At 42.4% G+C, this 20,356-nt stretch overlaps 1 protein-coding gene across 1 annotated transcript in view; it reads left to right on the forward strand.

Annotated features, from left to right (window-relative positions):
• The window catches only part of LOC124034625 (ras and EF-hand domain-containing protein-like), a 29,154-nt gene extending 9,285 nt beyond the window's left edge, over positions 1-19,869 (forward strand). Inside the window, 11 exon segments of the mRNA XM_046348045.1 lie at positions 2,814-2,882; positions 3,626-3,704; positions 4,300-4,379; positions 6,675-7,008; positions 7,137-7,271; positions 10,376-10,526; positions 10,699-10,780; positions 11,192-11,306; positions 17,127-17,246; positions 18,676-18,752; positions 19,155-19,869. Coding sequence (XP_046204001.1) covers positions 2,814-2,882; positions 3,626-3,704; positions 4,300-4,379; positions 6,675-7,008; positions 7,137-7,271; positions 10,376-10,526; positions 10,699-10,780; positions 11,192-11,306; positions 17,127-17,246; positions 18,676-18,752; positions 19,155-19,260 — 1,348 coding nt within the window. The 3' untranslated portion in view covers positions 19,261-19,869.
• Positions 19,870-20,356: the final 487 nt, after the last annotated feature.

Consider the following 20,356-nt stretch of genomic DNA (forward strand, 5'->3'; position numbering starts at 1 on the left):
TAGAATGGAAACCTGTTCTTGTGCAGTATTATTAGAATGGAAACCTGTTCATATGCAGTATTATTAGAATGTAAACCTGTTCATGTGCAGTATTATTAGAATGTAAACCTGTTCTTGTGCAGTATTATTAGAATGGAAACCTGTTCATGTGCAGTATTATTAGAATGTAAACCTGTTCATGTGCAGTATTATTAGAATGTAAACCTGTTCATGTGCAGTATTATTAGAATGTAAACCTGTTCATGTGCAGTATTATTAGAATGGAAACCTGTTCATGTGCAGTATTATTAGAATGTAAACCTGTTCATGTGCAGTATTATTAGAATGTAAACCTGTTCTTGTGCAGTATTATTAGAATGGAAACCTGTTGCCTATAGAACGTCTACATGGATTTCTTCACATTTTATTGTGTTACAAAGGAGGATTCAAATGGATTTAATTTTCTGTCAACAATCTACACAAAATATTCTGCAATGTCAAAGTGGAAGAAAAATTATATCTTTTTTGGGATTACGGGGAAAAAAATTGGACTGCTATGCTCCCGAGTGGTCTAAGGCACTGCATCTCAGTGCTAGAGGCGTCACTACAGACCCTGGTTCGATTCCAGGCTGTATCATAACCGGCCGTGATTGGGAGACCCATAGCGCAGCGCACAATTGGCCCAGCGTCGTCCAGGTTAGGGTTTGGCCGTCATTGTAAATAAGAATTTGTTCTTAACTGACTTGCCTAGTTAAATAAAGGTTAAATAAATATACCTTGATACGCTAAGTATCCACCCCCCTGAGTCAATGCATGTTAGAAACCCCTTTGGCAGCGATTACAGCGGTGAGTCTTCTTGGGTAAGTCTCATAAGAGCTTGTGCAATATTTGCCATTATTTTTAAATTTATTATTCAAGCTCTGTCAAGGTGATGGGGATCATGGCTAGACAGCAATGTTCTATGTCTTGTCATAGATTTTCAAGCAGACTCTGTAGCTGTTTTAGAATCACTCATGGCCTCATGGTGACATCCCTAAGCAGTTTTCTTCCTGTCCTGCATCTCAGTTCAGAAGGACGACTGCATCGTTGATGTGTCTGGGTGGTTTAATACATCATCCACAGCATCATTATTAACTTGACCATACTTAAAGACATATTCAATGTCTGATTTGTTATTGTTACCCATCTACCAATCACTGCCCTTCTTTATGAGGCTTTTGAAAAGCTCCCTGGTCTTTGTAGTTGAATCTGTGCTTGAAATTCAGTACTTGACTAATGGGTCCTTACAGATGTTATATGTATGGGGGACAGAGGAAGGGGTAATATTCAGTACTTGACTAATGGGACCTTACAGATGTTATATGTATGGGGGATAGAGGAAGGGGTAATATTCAGTACTTGACTAATGGGACCTTACAGATGTTATATGTATGGGGGACAGAGGAAGGGGTAATATTCAGTACTTGACTAATGGGACCTTACAGATGTTATATGTATGGGGGACAGAGGAAGGGGTAATATTCAGTACTTGACTAATGGGACCTTACAGATGTTATATGTATGGGGGACAGAGGAAGGGGTAATATTCAGTACTTGACTAATGGGACCTTACAGATGTTATATGTATGGGGGACAGAGGAAGGGGTAATATTCAGTACTTGACTAATGGGACCTTACAGATGTTATATGTAAGGGGGACAGAGGAAGGGGTAATATTCAGTACTTGACTAATGGGTCCTTACAGATGTTATATGTATGGGGGACAGAGGAAGGGGTAATATTCAGTACTTGACTAATGGGACCTTACAGATGTTATATGTATGGGGGACAGAGGGGTAATATTCAGTACTTGACTAATGGGTACAGATGTTATATTGGGGGACAGAAAATCATATTCAAAAATCATGTCAACCCCTATTTTAACTTCCATATCACTTTATTATGTGATTTGTAAAGCAACATGTTTCTTCTGAACTAATTTAGGCCTAAACAAAGGGGTTGAATACTTATGTAACTTATGACTATATTTTTGTTATTTATTTTATTTATTTGTAAACATTTGTAGAATTGTCTTTTCACGTTTACATTATATTTTTTGTGTAAATAAATCGGGAAAAATGAACAATTACATTTATTTAAATCCCACTTTGTAACGCAACAAAATGTGAAAAAAGTTCAAAGTGGTGTCGACTTTCTATAGGCACTGTAGGTGTTATGAGAGTTTATGTAGAACTGTAGGTGTTATGAGAGTTTATGTAGTACTGTAGGTGTTATGAGAGTTTATGTAGTACTGTAGGTGTTATGAGAGTTTATGTAGTACTGTAGGTGTTATGAGAGTTTATGTAGTACTGCATGTGTTATGAGAGTTTATGTAGTACTGTATGTGTTATGAGAGTTTATGTAGTACTGTATGTGTTATGAGAGTTTATGTAGTACTGTAGGTGTTATGAGAGTTTATGTAGTACTGCATGTGTTATGAGAGTTTATGTAGTACTGCATGTGTTATGAGAGTTTATGTAGTACTGTATGTGTTATGAGAGTTTATGTAGTACTGTATGTGTTAGGAGAGTTTCTGTAGTATGTGTTAGTAGAGTTTCTGTAGTACTGTAGGTGTTAGGAGAGTTTATGTAGTACTGTAGGTGTTAGGAGAGTTTATGTAGTACTGTAGGTGTTATGAGAGTTTATGTAGTACTGTAGGTGTTAGGATAGTTTCTGTAGTATGTGTTATGAGAGTTTATGTATGTGCTTTGAGTGTTTATGTAGTGTTATAACAGTGTATGTAATACCAGTTATGAGAGCATATGTGTAAGTTGTGAGTAACTATGTATGTGCAGATACGAGGCGATGATGAGAGAGTTCTCTGATGAGAGGGATAACCTGGAGCGACAGATAGAGATCCTACAGTAAGTCTGACCAATCACAGTGCTCGCCTGACACACAAACAGGAACACTGACCAATCACAGTGCTCGCCTGGCACGCAAACAGGAACACTAATAGTGCTCCTCTGACACACAAACAGGAACACTGATAGTGCTACTCTGACACACAAACAGGAACACTGATAGTGCTACTCTGACACACAAACAGGAACACTGATAGTGCTACTCTGACACACAAACAGGAACACTGATAGTGCTCCTCTGACACACAAACAGGAACACTGATAGTGCTCCTCTGACACACAAACAGGAACACTGATAGTGCTACTCTGACACACAAACAGGAACACTTCAAGACTACGAACCTTATTTTCAAAAAGTATTGAAAAGTTTCTGTTTTTATTAGCCAACCTGTCAATGGTACTTTTGATCACCCCCTTCCCATTCTAATCCTCTTCCATCCCTCCTCTTTCTCCTGTTTATCCCTCTCCTCTTTCTCCTGTTTCTCTCCCCTGTTTCCCTCCCTCCTCTCTCTCCCTCCTCTCTCTCTCTCTGTTTCTCTCTCTCCCTCCTTTTCTCTCTCTCTCTGTTTCACTCTCTCCTATTTCTCTCCCTCCTCTCTCTCCTCTGTTTCTCTCTCTCTGCTCTGCTTCTCTCCCTCCTCTCTCTCTCTCCTCTTTCTCTCCCTCCTCTTTCTCTCCCTCCACTCTCTCTCTCCTCTTTCTCTTCCTCCTCTCTCACTCCCTCTTTTTCTCCCCCTCTATAGGGCAGCCAACAGGAAGCTTAATGACAGTAATGATGGGCTGCTCAAGTCCCTTGAGAACAGCCTCAGCAAAAGCAACAAGGTGAGATTATACACCTGCATCACCACAGTAACAACACCAGCACGCTCTCTCTCCCTCGCGCTCTCCCTGCCTCTCATCTTTATCCCTCTCTTTCAATCTGCCCCCCCATCATCTCACACCCCTTCTGTCATCCTCTACCCATCATCTCTCTGATCTGAACGTCGGGTTGAATCTCTCAATGCTCGTCCTGGGGGCTTGTCTGTTGGATGAATCATCTGAACCCTGTATGAGAGGCAACGATATCAACATTATATTTCAGTCTTGACGCCTGACTCACTTTCCTCATAACCTCAGAACTCAGCTTCACACACTCTCATCTAACGGTCATTCCTGCACTAACACAGAGGGTTCAGTGCACACACACACACACACACACACACACACACACACACACACACACACACACACACACACACACACACACACACACACACACACACACACACACACACACACACACACACACACACACACACACACACACACACACACACACACACACACACACACACACACACACACACACACACACACACACACACACACACACACACACAGTGAACCAGACAGTTGTGACAATGATGTTGTGTTTCAGCGTGATAGCAGTGCTTCCCCAGCCAGCATCATTAGCAGGAGGAGCAGGAGCAACTGTTACTCATCCCCATACTTGGACAGGTAAGACAGGACCAGCAACAACCTGGCATGTTTGTGTAGGTACACACTGCACATGCACATTCCCTAAGTTCTCGACCTCAGCTGAATCTGGTTATGAACGGTGAGGCTGTTGAACAAGTTGAGGAGACTAAATTACTTGGCATTACCTTGTATTGTAAACTGTCATGGTCAAAACATATAGATGAAATGGTTGTAAAGATGGGGAGGTCTGTCCGTAATAAAGAGATGCTCTGCTTTGTTGACACCACACTCCACAAAGCAAGTCCTGCAGGTTTTATCTTATCTGGATTATTGTCCAGTCGTGTGGTCGAGTGCTGCAAGGAAAGACCTAGTTAAGCTGCATCTGGCCCAGAACAGAGCAGCACGTCTTGTTCTTCATTGTAATCAGAGGGCTGATATAAATACTATGCAGTCAGTCTCTCTTGGTTAAGAGTTGAGGAGAGACTGTCTGCATCACTTGTTCTTTTTATAAGAAACATTAATGTGTTGAAAATCCCAAATTCTTTGCATAGTCAACATACACACAGCTCTGACACACATACTTATCCCACCAGACATGCCACCATGGGTCTTTTCACAGTCCCCAAATCCAGAACAAATTCAAGAAAACGTACAGTTTTATATAGAGCCCTTATTGCATGGAACTTCCTTCCATCTCATATTGCTCAAATAAACAGCAAACCTGGTTTCAAAAAACAGATAAAGCAACACCTCGCGGCACAACACCTCTCCCCTATTTGACCTAGATAGTTTGTGTGTATGCATTGATATGTAGGCTACGTTGATATGTAGGCTACGTTGATATGTAGGCTACGTTGATATGTAGGCTACGTTGATATGTAGGCTACGTTGATATGTAGGCTACGTTGATATGTAGGCTACGTTGATATGTAGGCTACGTTGATATGTAGGCTACGTTGATATGTAGGCTACGTTGATATGTAGGCTACGTTGATATGTAGGTTGTAGGCTACGTTGATATAGGCTACGTTGATATGTAGGCTACGTTGATATGTAGGCTACGTTGATATGTAGGCTACGTTGATATGTAGGCTACTAGGCTACGTTGATATGTAGGCTACGTTGATATAGGTAGGCTACGTTGCTACGTTGATATGTAGGCTACGTTGATATGTAGGCTACGTTGATATGTAGGCTACGTTGATATGTAGGCTACGTTGATATGTAGGCTACGTTGATATGTAGGCTACGTTGATATGTAGGCTACGTTGATATGTAGGCTACGTTGATATGTAGTTGATATGTAGGCTACGTTGATATGTAGGCTACGTTGGGCTACGTTGATATGTAGGCTACGTTGATATGTAGGCTACGTTGATATGTAGGCTACGTTGATATGTAGGCTACGTTGATATATGTAGGCTACGTTGATATGATACGTTGATATGTAGGCTACGTTGACGTTGATATGTAGGCTACGTTGATATGTAGGCTACGTTGATATGTAGGCTACGTTGATATGTAGGCTACGTTGATATACGTTAGGCTACTACGTTGATATGTAGGCTACGTTGATATGTAGGCTACGTTGATATGTAGGCTACGTTGATAGGCTACGTTGATATGTAGGCTACGTTGATATGTAGGCTACGTTGATATATGTAGGCTACTATGTACGTTGATATGTAGGCTACGTTGATATGTAGGCTACGTTGATATGTAGGCTACGTTGATATGTAGTTCTGTCCTTGAGCTGTTCTTGTCTACTGATGTTATGTATTATGTCATTCTATATCATGTTTTGTGTGGACCCCGGGAAGAGAAGCTGCTGCTTTTGCAACAGCTAATGGGGATCCTAATAAATTACCAAATACACATGTGTGTATGCTCAAACTCAAGTATATTCCAAATTATTCTCAGGTGGAAAATTTGCACTGAACTGTTTGCATTGTAGAGTGTGCTCATAACCGTCCATGGAGGACAGACCTGCGCAGTCAATATTTGGGCTCCCGAGTGGCGCAGAGGTCTGAGTCATTGCATCTTAGTGCTAGAGGTGTCACTACAGACCCTGGTTCGATTCCAGGCTGTATCACAACTGGCCGTGATTGGGAGTCCCATAGGGCGGCGCACAATTGGCCCAGCGTCGTCCGGGTTAGGGTTTGGTCGGGGTTGGCCGTCATTGTAAATAAGCATTTGTTCTTAACTGACTTGCCTAGTTGAATAAAATAAAATAAAAACTGTTATAGTATAGTTGTTGGAGCTAGCTTAGCAGTAGAAAGGAAAGGTTTAAGTTTCTAGCAGACTGTGTAGATGTTGTGTCCGTCCTGCCCCCAGGTTCTACCAGGCGGGCGTGGAGGATGTTGATGAGGACGAGGACCCACTGGGAGGCCTGTTTGGTGGTGGTGGTAAGGGCTCCCTGGGGTGTCGGAGGCCTGGTCTGGACACCATAGCTCTGGCTCTGTGCGACCCAGGCATGCAGCGCAGACATAGCTACGAGGTGGACAGCCTGCCCGAGAGCTGCCTAGACAGTGGCATGTCCACGCTGCGCGGCTCCAACTACGGATATGACTCTGAGCAGGAGGTCAAAGGGCACGAGGATGAGGAGGAGGAGGGACAGAGGGTGGCCAGGATCACAGATGGCCTGGCGGAAGACAACTTTGACAACGACGTAAGCCATACACACACACAGACATTATACACATTATACACAGTTCATCTACTTATACTAAGCACACATATTGTGAGTGATAACTGTCATTGTGTACTGACGTTAATGCTCTAGTGTTGATGTGTCAGATTGCAGAGGTGCGGAACAAGATGGTGTTCGGATCAGACAATGGTTCTGTCCTGGACTGGAAACCCTTGGAACCAGTCAGCCGGAACAGCTCGGGAGCATCCACACGCAAAGCCCTGTCCGCCATCACCAATGAGGTACAGGACAGAGGGAAGGCATGTGGGGAGAGAGGGAGGAGAGGAGAGGAGAGTAGAGGAAAGACAAGGAGAGGAGAAAAGGGGGTAAAGAAAAGGAGATGAGAAAATGGGGGAGAGGAGAAGAGAGGAAAGAAAAGGAGAAGAGAACGGGGGAGAGGAAAGGAGAGGAGATGAGAAAAGGGGGAGAGGAGAAGAGAGGAAAGAAAAGGAGAAGAGAACGGGGGGGAGAGGAGATGAGAAAAGGGGGAGAGGAGAAGAGAGGAAAGAAAAGGAGAAGAGAACGGGGGAGAGGAAAGGAGAGGAGAGGAGAAAAGGGGGGAGAGGAGAAGAGAGGAAAGAAAAGGAGAAGAGAACGGGGGGAGAGGAAAGGAGAGGAGAGGAGAAAAGGGGGAGAGGAGAAGAGAGGAAAGAAAAGGAGAAGAGAACGGGGGAGAGGGGAAGGAGAGGAGAGGAGAAAGGAGATGAGAAAAGGGGGAGAGGAGAAGAGAGGAAAGAAAAGGAGAAGAGAACGGGGGGGAGAGGAAAGGAGAGGAGAGGAGAAAAGGAGATGAGAAAATGGGGGAGAGGAGAAGAGAGGAAAGAAAAGGAGAAGAGAACGGGGGGAGGAAAGGAGATGAGAAAAGGAGAGGAGAGGAGAAAAGGAGAGAAATGGGGGAGAGGAGAAGAGAGGAAAGAAAAGGAGAAGAGAACGGGGGAGAGGAAAGGGAGGAAGGAGAAAAGGAGATGAGAAAAGGGGGAGAGGAGAAGAGAGGAAAGAAAAGGAGAAGAGAACGGGGGAGAGGAAAGAGAGAGGAGAGGAGGGGGAGAGGAGAAGAGAGGAAAGAAAAGGAGAAGAGAACGGGGGGAGAGGAAAGGAGAGGAGAGGAGAAAAGGAGATGAGAAAATGGGGGAGAGGAGAAGAGAGGAGGAAAGAAAAGGAGAAGAGAACGGGGGGGAGAGGAAAGGAGAGGAGATGAGAAAAGGGGGAGAGGAGAAGAGAGGAAAGAAAAGGAGAAGAGAGGGGGAGAGGAAAGGAGAGGAGATGAGAAAAGGGGGAGAGGAGAAGAGAGGAAAGAAAAGGAGAAGAGAACGGGGGAGAGGAAAGGAGAGGAGATGAGAAAAAGGGGGAGGGGAGAAGAGAGGAAAGAGAGAAAGGAAAGGAGAAAAGGAGGAGAAAAGGGGGAGAGGAGAGAGAGAAAAGGAGATGAGAAAATGGGGGAGAGGAAAGAGAGGAGAAGAAAAGGGGGAGAGGAGAGGAGAACGGGGGAGAGGAAAGGAGAGGAGATGAGAAAGATGAGGGGGGAGAGGAGAAGAGAGGAGAGAAAAGGAGAGGAGAACGGGGGGGAGAGGAAAGGAGAGGAGATGAGAAAAGGGGGGGGAGAGGAGAGAGAAAAGAGGAGAAAGGGGGGAGAGGAAAGGAGAAAGGAGAGGAGAAAAGGGGGAGAGGAGGGAGAGGAAAGAAAAGGAGAGGAGAACGGGGGAGAGGAAAGAAAAGGAGAGGAGAACGGGGGGGAGAGGAGAAGAGAGGAAAGAAAAGGAGAGGAGAACGGGGGGGAGAGGAAAGGGGAGAGGAAAGAAAAGGGAGAGGAGAACGGGGGAGAGGAAAGAAAAGGAGAGGAGAACGGGGGGAGGAAAGGAGAGGAGATGAGAAAAGGGGGGGGAGGAGAAGAGAGGAGAGAAAAGGAGAGGAGAACGGGGGAGAGGAAAGGAGAAAAAGAGAGGAGAAAAGGGGGAGAGGAGGGAGAGGAAAGAAAAGGAGAGGAGAAAAGGGGGGAGAGGAGAAGAGAGGAAAGAAAAGGAAAGGAGAAAAGGGGGTAAAGGAGAGGAGAGGAGAAAAGGAGATGAGAAAATGGGGGAGAGGAGAAGAGAGGAAAGAAAAGGAGAGGAGAACGGGGGAGAGGAAAGGAGAGGAGATGAGAAAAGGGGGGAGAGGAGAAGAGAGGAGAAAAGGAGGAGGGGAGAACGGGGAGAGGAAAGGAGAAAAAGAGAGGAGAAAAGGGGGAGAGGAGGGGAGAGGAAAGAAAAGGAGAGGAGAACGGGGGAGAGGAAAGAAAAGGAGAGGAGATGAGGAAAGGAGAGGAGAGGAGAGAAAGAAAAGGAGAAAAGGGGGAGAGGAGAAGAGAGGAAAGGAGAGAAGAGGAGAAAAGGGGGGAAGGAGAAGAGAGGAGAGGAAAGGGAAGGAAAGGAGAGGAGAGGAGAAAAAGAGAGGAGAAAAGGGGGAGAAGGAGAAGCGAGGAGAGGAAAGGGAAGGAAAGGAGAGCTCAAACTTTTGGTACCTTTGATGACACCCAAACAGACCCTTTATGGTAGAAGACACTAGTATGGAGATTAACAGTGAGACGTGGTAGAAAACGCTAGTATGGAGATTAACAGTGAGACGTGGTAGAAAACACTAGTATGGAGATTAACAGTGAGACGTGGTAGAAAACACTAGTATGGAGATTAACAGTGAGACGTGGTAGAAAACACTAGTATGGAGATTAACAGTGAGACGTGGTAGAAAACACTAGTATGGAGATTAACAGTGAGACGTGGTAGAAAACGCTAGTATGGAGATTAACAGTGAGACGTGGTAGAAAACACTAGTATGGAGATTAACAGTGAGACGTGGTAGAAAACACTAGTATGGAGATTAACAGTGAGACGTGGTAGAAAACACTAGTATGGAGATTAACAGTGAGACGTGGTAGAAAACACTAGTATGGAGATTAACAGTGAGACGTGGTAGAAAACACTAGTATGGAGATTAACAGTGAGACGTGGTAGAAAACACTAGTATGGAGATTAACAGTGAGACGTGGTAGAAAACACTAGTATGGAGATTAACAGTGAGACGTGGTAGAAAACACTAGTATGGAGATTAACAGTGAGACGTGGTAGAAAACACTTGAGTGTAAATGTTTGACTTAGTTCAGGAAAAACTGCTGACTTTGTTGACTATGCATGACTGAGTCAAGGTGTGCCTTTAATTCTCTCTCTGTGTGTGTGTGTGTGTGTGTGTGTGTGTGTGTGTGTGTGTGTGTGTGTGTGTGTGTGTGTGTGTGTGTGTGTGTGTGTGTGTGTGTGTGTGTGTGTGTGTGTGTGTGTGTGTGTGTGTGTGTGTGTGTGTGTGTGTGTGCGTACAGGCAAAGGAGAAGGAGTCAGCTGACCTGGGATATATGACTTCAGAGAAGGCCTATCGGGTGGTGTTGGCAGGTGACGCGGCGGTGGGCAAGTCCAGCTTCCTGCTCCGCCTCTGCAAGAACGAGTTTCGAGGAAACACCAGCGCCACCCTGGGTGGGTGTGTCAGCTCTCACCTGCGTACATAGTCAACACTGACCCGGCTGTATTCCACAGTGGTGGGGTTGTATTCATGGCTAGCTGCCTGGGTCAGCTATAGGAGATATGTTTAGCAGTGGGGTGGTCTTTGGAATAGTGTGTTTGAACACTCTCTTGTGTTTGTCCTCAGGGGTGGACTTTCAGATGAAGAGTCTGGTAGTGGATGGAGAGCCTACCCTACTACAGCTATGGGACACAGCAGGCCAGGAGAGGTGTGTGTGTGTTAAAAAAATAACACAGCGTGTTAAATCAACACTGTGGAGTCTGTGGACCCATAAACACACTGCAATAGTGTTAAATTAACACACTGCTTAGTGTCAATTCTAAATTCTAATATAAATTGTAGTTACCAACCATAACTGTATTTGTTAGAGACATGGTTGTTGCATCTGTCCATTTTTGGTCCTATGGACTTCATCAAGTGTGATCCTAAGGGTCTACAGACACACTTTCAGTGTTGATATTTAACACTGGACAATTTGCTGTGTACCTCCTATCTGCATCTTTTTTTTTTTATATTGCAATAATGTTTTTCCAGTATGGCGAATCCCCACAATTACTCTATTTCAGCCTATGTTTGAAGTGTCCCTGTGTTGACCTTTAACCCTGTCTGTGTGTCCCAGGTTCCGCAGCATTGCTAAGTCCTACTTCAGACGAGCCGATGGCGTCCTCCTGCTGTATGATGTCACCTGTGAAAAGAGCTTCCTCAACGTCCGAGAGTGGGTGGACATGATCGAGGTAGTAATATTTGATTGATTTATATATATATATATAGTTATAGTTATATTTATATATATATATATATAGTTATAGTTATATATATATATAGTTATAGTTATAGTATATATATATATATATATATATATATAGTTATAGTTATATATATATATATATATATATATATAGTTATAGTTATAGTTATATATATATAGTTATAGTTATTATATATATAGTTATAGTTATATATATAGTTATAGTTATATATATAGTTATAGTTATAGTTATATATATATATATAGTTATAGTTATATATATATAGTTATAGTTATATATATATATAGTTATATATATATATAGTTATATATATATAGTATATATATATATATAGTTATATATATATATAGTTATATATAGTTATATAGATATATAGTTATATAGATATATAGTTATATATATATATATAGTTATATATATATATAGTTATATATATATATATATATATAGTTATATATATATAGTTATATATATATATATATAGATATATATAGATATATATATATATATATATATGATTGGATTTATAGAACAACTGATTGCATTTATATAGTAACTGATTGCATTTATATAGTAACTGATTGGATTTATATAATAACTGATTGCATTTATATAATAACTGATTGCATTTATATAGTAACTGATTGCATTTATATAGTAACTGATTGCATTTATATAGTAACTGATTGGCATTTATATAGTAACTGATTGGAATTGTATAATAATTGATTGGATTTATATAATAACTTAATAACTTATATAATAACTTTCCCAGGTGCTCAAAGCTCTTCACATAGTAAGGTTAAAACTCACGCCATCCACCACCAATGTGTAGCACCAGTTGGGTGACGCCACGGCAGCCATCTTGTAGTGTATACATCAGTATCTTCCATAACACTAGATAACACAAAACATTCAATACATTTAATGTGGTGACTTTGGAATGGTTGGGCGTTTGATGTATAAGAATTTGAGGTTGTGTCATCACAACAATATGCAATAGATGAAGCCTGCTGAAGTCCCTATGCACAAGTTGTCGAGCGTCATTTGATGTGTTCTCACTCTGTTTTTCACTTTATTTTATGTGCAGTCTACATGTAAGTGCTTTGTGTTGCATGTGTGTGTTTGATTCTTGTTGACTTTCACTTTGCTAAAATAGATGTACGCTACATACGGTACTGCATGTGAATTTGTGTTGCATTGCTTGAGTGACTGAGTAGTGTGCATTTATATACACATACAGTACCAGTAAAACGTTTGGACACACCTACAGTACTCATTCAAGAGTTTTTCTTTATTTGTACTATTTTCTACATTGTAGAATAATAGTAAAGACATCAAAACTATGAAATAACACACATCATCATGTAGTAACCAAAAAAATATATATTTTATATTTGAGATTCTTCAAATAGCTACACTTTGCCTTGATGATAGCTTTGCACACTCTTGGAATTCTTTCAACCAGCTACACCTGGAATGCTTTTCCAACAGTCTTGAAGGAGTTCCCACATATGCTGAGTGTAACGGATGTGAAACGGCTAGCTTAGTTAGCGGTGTGCGCTAAATAGCGTTTCAATCGGTTACGTCACTTGCTCTGAGACCTTGAAGTAGTAGTTCCCCTTGCTCTGCAAGGGCCGCGGCTTTTGTGGAGCAATGGGTAACGATGCTTCGTGGGTGACTGTTGGCGAACTGTTGTCGATGTGTGCAGAGGGTCCCTGGTTCGGGCGAGGGGACGGTTTAAAATTATACTGTTGCATGAGCACATGTTGGCTGCTTTGCCTTCTCTCTGTGGTCCAACTCATCCCAAACTATCTCAATTGGGTTGAGGTCAGGGGATTGTGGAGGCCAGGTCATCTGATGCAGCACTCCATCACTCTCCTTATGGGTCAAATAGCCCTTACACAGTCTGGAGGTGTGCTGGGTCATTAACCTGTCTGGGAACGGGGTTCCACTAGCAGAACCCCTCGCCAACAGCCAGTGAATTTGCAGGGCACCAAATTCAAACAACAGAAATCTCATAATTAAAATTTCCCAAACATACAATTATTAGACACCGTTTTAAAGATAAACTTCTCGTTAATCCAACCACAGTGTCCGATTTCAAAAAAGCTTTTCGGCGAAAGCACAACATATTGTTAGGTCAGCACGTAATCACAGAAAGCATACAGCCATTTTCCAACCAAAGAGAGGAGTCACAAAAAGCAGAAATAGTGATAAAATGAATCACTAACCTTTGATGATCTTCATCAGATGACACTTCCGGGACAACATGTTACACAATACATGTATGTTTGATCAAGTTCATATTTATATCCAAAAAACTCAGTTTACATTTGGCTTTGCCTCCAAAACATCCCATGAATTTGCACAGAGCCACATCAATTTACAGAAATAAACTTTGATAAAATATACAAGTATTATGCACAGAATTATAGATATACTTCTCCTTAATGCAACCACTTTGTCAGATTTCAAAAAAGCTTTACGGAAAAAGCAAATCATGGAATAATCTCAGTACAGTGCTCATTGACCAAAACAAGCAAAACAGATACCCGCCATGTTGTGGTGTCAACAGAAGTCAGAGCATTGGACTAGTAACCGAAAGGTTGCAAGTTCAAATCCCCGAGCTGACAAGGTACAAAATATGTCGTTCTGCCCCTGAACAGGCAGTTAACCCACTGTTCCTAGGCCGTCATTGAAAATAGGAATTTGTTCTTAACTGACTTACCTAGTAAAATAAAAATAAATACAAATAAGAATGCACTCCCAGGAATCCCAGGTCCACAATAAATGTTTGTTTAGTTCGATAAAGTCCATAATTTATGTCCAAATACCTCCTTGTTGTTCGTGCCTTGAGTTCACAAATCCATGACGCGCGATCACTAGGTCCAGACGAAAAGTCAAAAAGTTCCGTTACAGTCCGTAGAAACATGTCAAACGAAGTATAGAATTGTTTTTAACATAAGTCTTCAATAATGTTTCAACAAAATTCCTTTGTCTGTAAAATTGCAGTGGAACGCAGGTCACTCTCACGTGAGGGTGCGTGGTCAGCTCATGCCACTCTGGCAGACACCTGACTCGAAGAGCTCTCCTTCCCTCATTCTTCACAGTAGAAGCATCAAACAAGGTTCTAAAGACTGTTGACATCTAGTGGAAGCCGTAGGAAGTGCAATATGACCCCATAGACACTATATTCGATAGGCAATGACTTGGAAAAACTACAAACCTCAGATTTCCCACATCCTGGTTGGATTTTTTTCTCTGGTTTTTGCCTGCCATATAAATTCTGTTATACTCACAGACATCATTCAAACAGTTTTATAAACTTCAGAGTTTTTTCTATCCAAATCTACTAATAATATGAATATCTTAGCTTCTGGGACTAAGTAGCAGGAAATTTACTCTGGGCACGCTTTTCATCCGAATGTGAAAATGCTACCCCCTAGCCCAAACAGGTTAAGCGCAAACCAGATGGGATGGCGTATCGCTGCAGAATGCAGTGGTAGCCATCCTGGTTAAGTGTGCCTTGAATTCTAAATAAATCACAGACAGTGTCACCAGTAAAGCACCATCACACCTCCTCCTCCATGCTTCGCGGTGGGAACCACACATGCGGAGATCATCTGTTCTCCTATACTGCGTCTCACAAAGACACGGAGGTTGGAACCAAAAATCTCAAATTTGAACTCATCAGACCAAAGGACAGATTTACACTGGTCTAATGTCCATTGCTCGTGTTTCTTGGCCCAAGAAGTACGAGCAATGTGTCCTTTAGTAGTGGTTTCTTTGCAGCAATTTGACCATGAAGGCCTGATTCACACAGTCTCCTCTGAACAGTTGATGCTGAGGTGTGTCTGTTACTTGAACAGCATTTATTTGGGCTGCAATCTGAGGTGCAGTTACCTCTACTGAACTCATTATCTGCAGCAGAGGTAACTCTGGGTCTTCCCTTCCTGTGAGAGTCCTCATGTGAGACAGTTTCAACATAGCGCTTGATGGTTTTTGCGACTGAACTTGAAGAAACTTTAAAAGTTCTTGAAATGTCCCGCATTGACTGACCTTCATGTCTTTAAGTAATGATGGACTGTGATTTCAACTGTTCTTACCATAATATGGACTTGGTCTTTTACCAAATAGGGCTATCTTCTGTATATCACTCCTACTTTCTGACAACACAACTGATTGGCTGAAACGCATTAAGAAGGAAAGAAGTTCCACAAATTAACAAGGCACACCTGTTAATTGAAATGCATTCCAGGTGACTACCTCATGAAGCTGGTTGAGAGAATGCCAAGAGTGTGCAAAGCTGTAATCAAGGCAAAGACTGGCCACTTTGAAGAATCTCATATATAAAATATATTTTGATTTGCGTAACACTTTTTTTGTTACTACATGATTCCATATATGTTATTTCATAGTTTTGATGTCTTCACTATTCTACAATGTAGAAAATAGTAAAAATCAAGAAAACCCCTGTCATGTTCGTTGAATGGAGGAGAATACATCTTCTTATTTAATGAAACGAAGAAACTTAACAAACTTACAAGACAACAAAACGCTATATAGAAACAAGTGCACACACAGGCAACTAACCATAGACAATAACCCACAAAATACCCAAGGAATATGGCTGCTTAAATATGGTTCCCAATCAGAGACAACGATAAACAGCTGCCTCTAATTCAGAACCAATCTAGGCAACCATAGACTTACAAAACCCCTAGACAGGATCAAAAACACATACATCACCCATGTCACACCCTGACCTAACCAAAATAATAAAGAAAACAAAAAATACTAAGGTCAGGGCGTGACAACCCCTTGAATGAGTATGTGTGTCCAAACTTTTGACTGATACTGTACGTACACACGTGTGTTTGATTGATTGTTCATGGTGTCAAGACATTTTGAAATGTCTGTTTTGAAATGCTTGAAAGTCACATCCTTTCATTGTTGTAGCTCTTGAATCATTTGACTGTATTTCAGTTGATAACGCTACGTGTGTAGTTGCTGTGTTGCATGTTTAATGCATCTAAAATTGCACACTATTCCCCCATATTGTGCACTATACACTGAGTGTACAAAACATTAAGAACACCTGCTCTTTCCATGAAATCCTCTTCAATCAGTGTGTAGATGAATGGGAGGAGACAAGCTTTGAGATATGGGTTGTGCATGTGTCCGTTCAGAGGGTGAATTGGTAAGACAAAATATGTAAGTGCAGGGTATGGCAGTAGGTGCCAGGCCCTCTGTTTTTGTGTCAAGAATTGCAATGCTGCTGGATTTTTCACTCTCAACATTTTCCCGTGTGTATCAAGAATGGTCCACCACCCAAAGGACATCCAGCCAACTTGACAACTGTGGGAAGCATTGGAGTCAACACAGACCAGCATCCCTGTGGAAACGCTTTCGACACCTTGAAGACTGCATGCCCTGACAAATTGAAGCTGTTCTGAGGGCAGACGGGGGAGGGAGGGGGGTGCAACACAATATTAGGAAGGTGTTTCTAATGTGAGGTATACTCTCACTGTATGTAGCCATGCGAGCCACACTGATCTCACAAGTTTACATAATTATGCATTTTTCCAGCTTCACGAGCCAGATTGATCTTACATGAATATGCGCTACTTGGAAAACCATGTATGGGCCCTAGTAAAAAATAGTACACTATAAATACTGAAGAAGAAAAAAATACCTTGATCAAAACAAAGTAGTGCACTATAAAGGGAATGGTGTGCCATTTGGGACTGTTGTTGTAACCTGATGTCCATATCTGTTCAGGACGTGTCCCAGGACGACATCCCCATCATGCTGGTGGGGAATAAGAGTGACCTGAGAGAGCAGGCTCTGCAGGACGGGATCACCTGTGTCTCCACCAGCTACGGAGAGAAACTGGCCATGGTGAGACCACTCAACCTCAACATCTTAGCACTTTTACTTAACATAAGGGCCAAGTTGTTTTCCTTGTGTCAAGGAAACTCCAAATCCTAGTTACATTTTGGTCATTTGGAAGATAATTTTATCCAGAGCGACTTATAGATGCTTCTACTTGTACCCTAGAACTGTGTTTCCCCACTCCAGTCCTTAAGTACCTCCAACGGTACCCCCCAACAGTACACCCCAACGGTACCCCCACAACAGTACCCCCAACAGTATCCCCAAATGTACCCCCAACAGTACATCCAACGGTACCCCTAACAGTACCTCCAACGATACCCCCAACAGTACCTCCAATGGTACCCCCAGCAGTAACACCAACAGTACCCCTAACGGTACCCCCAACGGTACCTCCAACGATACCCCCAACAGTACCTCCAATGGTACCCCCAGCAGTAACACCAACAGTACCCCCAACGGTACCCCCAGCGGTACCTCCAACGGTACCCCCAGCAGTAACACCAACAGTACCCCCAACAGTACCCCCAACAGTACCCCCAACGGTATCCCCAACAGTACCCCCAACGGTACCCCCAACAGTACCTCCAATGGTACACATTTCTATTGTAGCCCTGGACAAACACACCTGTTTTAACTTGGGCCTCCAACAAAAATGAGTGCTGTACCCGAGGACCAGTGTTGGAAAACACAGTTCTAGGGTACAACTAAAAGTAATTCTGGGTAAACTGTAAGTCACTCTGGGTAAAATAATCTACTAAATGACCAAAATTTAAATGTAACTAGGGGTTGGAGTCCACTACCCTACAATATAGTCTAGAACTAGGACCCAGAATTTTGCCTGGTCAGGTCACATCTACTAAATGGCAGACTCCTCGGTCCGCTTATTATGTATTAAACTACTAGCACACAGCTCAGACACCCATGGATATCCCACAAGACATGCCACCAGAGGTCTCTTCACAATCCCCAAGTCCACAACAGACTATGGGAGGCACACAGTACTACATAGAGCCATGACTACAGGTAACTGATGCAAGCAGCAGAATCAGATTTTTAAAAAACAGATAAAAATACACCGTATGGAACAGCAGGAACTGTGAAGAGGCACACACACACACACACACACACACACACACACACACACACACACACACACACACACACACACACACACACACACACACACACACACACACACACACACACACACACACACACACACACACACACACACACACACACACATAATTTAGCATTTTAGCCAACCCTAACCCTTTCCTAACCTTAACCTAATTATCCTAACCTGCCACATTAATTATCCTAATCTGCTGCATAAGTTCTCTTAAACCTGCTACGAAAAGTAAATTCTGACAAAAGCTGGATCCATTCTAGCCATGACCTGATTGAGAGTTGTGTTGTTGTTTCCTATCAGACGTATAACGCCCTCTTCTGTGAGACCAGTGCCAAAGACGGCTCCAATGTCATAGAGGCCGTGCTGCATCTGGCCAGGTAAGATATACCAGCTCCTAGTCATCTGTTGTCTCTCTCTGCTTAGTGATATTTACCTGTCCATGATCGTTCTGCTTTGGATACGGTTTGATAAGGATATTTTCCTAAACTGTTCTTATAATACCAACATGTAGAACAACATGTAAAGCTTTGCTGCCCTCTAGTGTGTGTTCTTTAACGGCCATCATATTTACACTAATGCCCATACAGTGGAAGTGTGCCTCTCTCTCTCTCTCTCTCTCTCTCACACTCACTCACTCACTCACTCACTCACTCACTCACTCTCACTCACTCACTCACTCACTCACTCACTCACACACACACACACACACACACACACACACACACACACACACACACACACACACACACACACACACACACACACACACACACACACAGAGAGGTGACCAAGCAGGTTCATGGGGCTGAGGACCAGGAGTCTGTGACGAACCTCTATAGAAATCCCAACAAGAAGATGCCCACCGTCACCTGCTGCACAGGATAAGATACCAAACAGAAACGCTACTAGAGTAACCAAAACTCACCACCTAAGGAACCGCATCAACAGAACACCACAACACTAGAACACTGTGTCCAACAGCAGAACAAGAGAACAATGGGACTTCAGAAGAAAAGAACACAGGAGAATCTGATCAGAACACTCGAGTACTGTACAGTAACACTAGAACCACAAGACAGCTGGTTTTCTCATATAACATCAACTGTACTGCTTAATGCTATAGGATAACTCATATTGAGCTGTTAAGAAAGACAACGTGTGTGTGTGTGTGTGTGTGTGTGTGTGTGTGTGTGTGTGTGTGTGTGTGTGTGTGTGTGTGTGTGTGTGTGTGTGTGTGTGTGTGTGTGTGTGTGTGTGTGTGTGTGTGTGTGTGTGTCTGTGTGTCTGTGTGTCTGTGTGTATGATTATGCGCTTGCATGGGTGCTTGTGTTATATGCAGATGTCATTCACATCCTGGTTAGTAGTGAAATCTAATCTCCTATGCTGTTGATTGTGTTTTATGAAACCTCTGTGTGTACCCAATAGTCATACATTGGAAGTCAGAAGTTTACATACATTTAGGTTGGAGTCATTAAAACTTGTTTTTCAACCACTCCACAAATTCCTTGTTAACAAACTATAGTTTTGGCAAGTCGGTGAGGACATCTACTTTGTTTACAGATGATTTCACTTATAATTCACTGTATCACAATTCCAGTGGTTCAGAAGATTACCTACACTAAATTGACTGTGCCTTTAAACAACTTGGAAAATTCCAGAAAATTATGTCATGACTTGAGAAGCTTCTGATAGGCCAATTGACATCAATTGGAGGTGTACCTGTGGATGTATTTAAAGGCCTACCTTCAAACTCAGTGCCTCTTTGCTTGACATCATGGGAAAATCCAAAGAAATCAGCCAAGACCTCGGAAGAAGAAAAAAATAAGCCAGACTAAAGGTTTGCAACTGCACATGGGGCAAAGATTGTACATTTTGGAGAAATGTCCTCTGGTCTGATGAAACAAAAATAGAACTGTTTGGCCATAATGACCATCATTATGCTTGGAGGAAAAAGGGGGAGGCTTGCAAGCCGAAGAACACC

The sequence above is a fragment of the Oncorhynchus gorbuscha genome, linkage group LG04 (genome assembly GCF_021184085.1).
Source record: "Oncorhynchus gorbuscha isolate QuinsamMale2020 ecotype Even-year linkage group LG04, OgorEven_v1.0, whole genome shotgun sequence".
In the NCBI taxonomy this organism is placed as follows: Eukaryota; Metazoa; Chordata; class Actinopteri; order Salmoniformes; family Salmonidae; genus Oncorhynchus; species Oncorhynchus gorbuscha.